The sequence below is a fragment of the Sphaeroforma arctica genome (genome assembly GCF_001186125.1).
Source record: "Sphaeroforma arctica JP610 unplaced genomic scaffold supercont1.500, whole genome shotgun sequence".
Taxonomy (NCBI): Eukaryota; class Ichthyosporea; order Ichthyophonida; genus Sphaeroforma; species Sphaeroforma arctica.
Window position 1 is genome coordinate 49,343 of NW_014040058.1, and position 1,051 is coordinate 50,393.

General features: G+C 50.3%; 1 protein-coding gene across 1 annotated transcript in view; it reads right to left on the bottom strand.

The window, feature by feature from the left end:
* Positions 1-59: 59 nt before the first annotated feature.
* The window catches only part of SARC_06785 (hypothetical protein), a gene marked incomplete at both ends in the record, with an annotated part of 8,189 nt that continues 7,197 nt past the window's right edge, over positions 60-1,051 (bottom strand). The window contains 3 exons of the mRNA XM_014299296.1: positions 60-156; positions 260-425; positions 738-819. Of these exons, the coding sequence (XP_014154771.1) occupies positions 60-156; positions 260-425; positions 738-819 (345 nt within the window). The remainder of the gene's footprint in view (positions 157-259; positions 426-737; positions 820-1,051) is intronic.

Here is a 1,051-nt window from a genome sequence, read left to right on the forward strand (position 1 = left end):
TATACATACATACATACACATACATACATACATACATATATAACTCTTATCAGTAGAAACTACGGGTTAAAGCCACGTGGTATAGCAGGTAACGAGATAGTGCAGTAGGGCGAGTCCTCGATAACCGCATAACATGGGCGAGCACTCACACAGCCTCTGAACCACACGACAATACAACACCCTTTTTAGGTACGGCATCCAATGAAAACTAGTTTGTAAATAGAACCAAAAGGACGCGCCAAAGCGTCGCTTCACATACCCGTAGGTGACTATAGCCAGGCGTTTGCCCTGGCCGTAGCACGTGATCTCATCCCACCCCAACACCTCCTCCGTGTCTGTGTACGGTGTTTGCCACAGATCATCTCTGCCCAGCACGTGCCTTGTATTCAGCAGGTTGGTCGAGTCGACACTCATCACCACACGGCCTGCGGTGAGACGTGAGTGATTGGTGCAAATACGAATTAACACAGCCAGAGGTGGGAAGTACTAAAACCCTAAAGCTTAAAACAATCGAATGCACGCCTGGCCCAACAGCAAGGAAGCCACACCAGGCTCAGAGAAGCCCTTCCGAACTTCGGACCCAGCAGCAGGCACACGGATGTTATAGGGTTACAGGGTTGCAGAGTGTAGGGTTATAGGGTTATAGGGTTGTAGAGTGTAGGGTTATAGAGTCTAGGGGGTTAGGGATCAACGGGACGCATACACTGTGAGCCGCTATTTATACGCAAGGCACACACCCGCCGTCACCGCAGAGACCGAAGAGAAAAGCACCTTCTCAGCGAAGGACTCATCGACATCTACCCCAAGTATATGCCGTCTCTATATCAAAGTGCGCATAGCAGGGGTGAAGGTGTGGTTTCTGCGCAAAAAGTGCGTTACAACTCTGTCTGGTGGGCCGTATTATCTTTTCCTCGTTGACACGGACACTCTAAACAGAGGAACTGCTAGGCGATGCAGCCGCAGGTCATGGCAAAGTGGGACTACACACAGTGCACCCACTGGGTAATATGGGCGCTTAAGTTCGAGAGAGAAAGGAAATGGCGTGACAGGG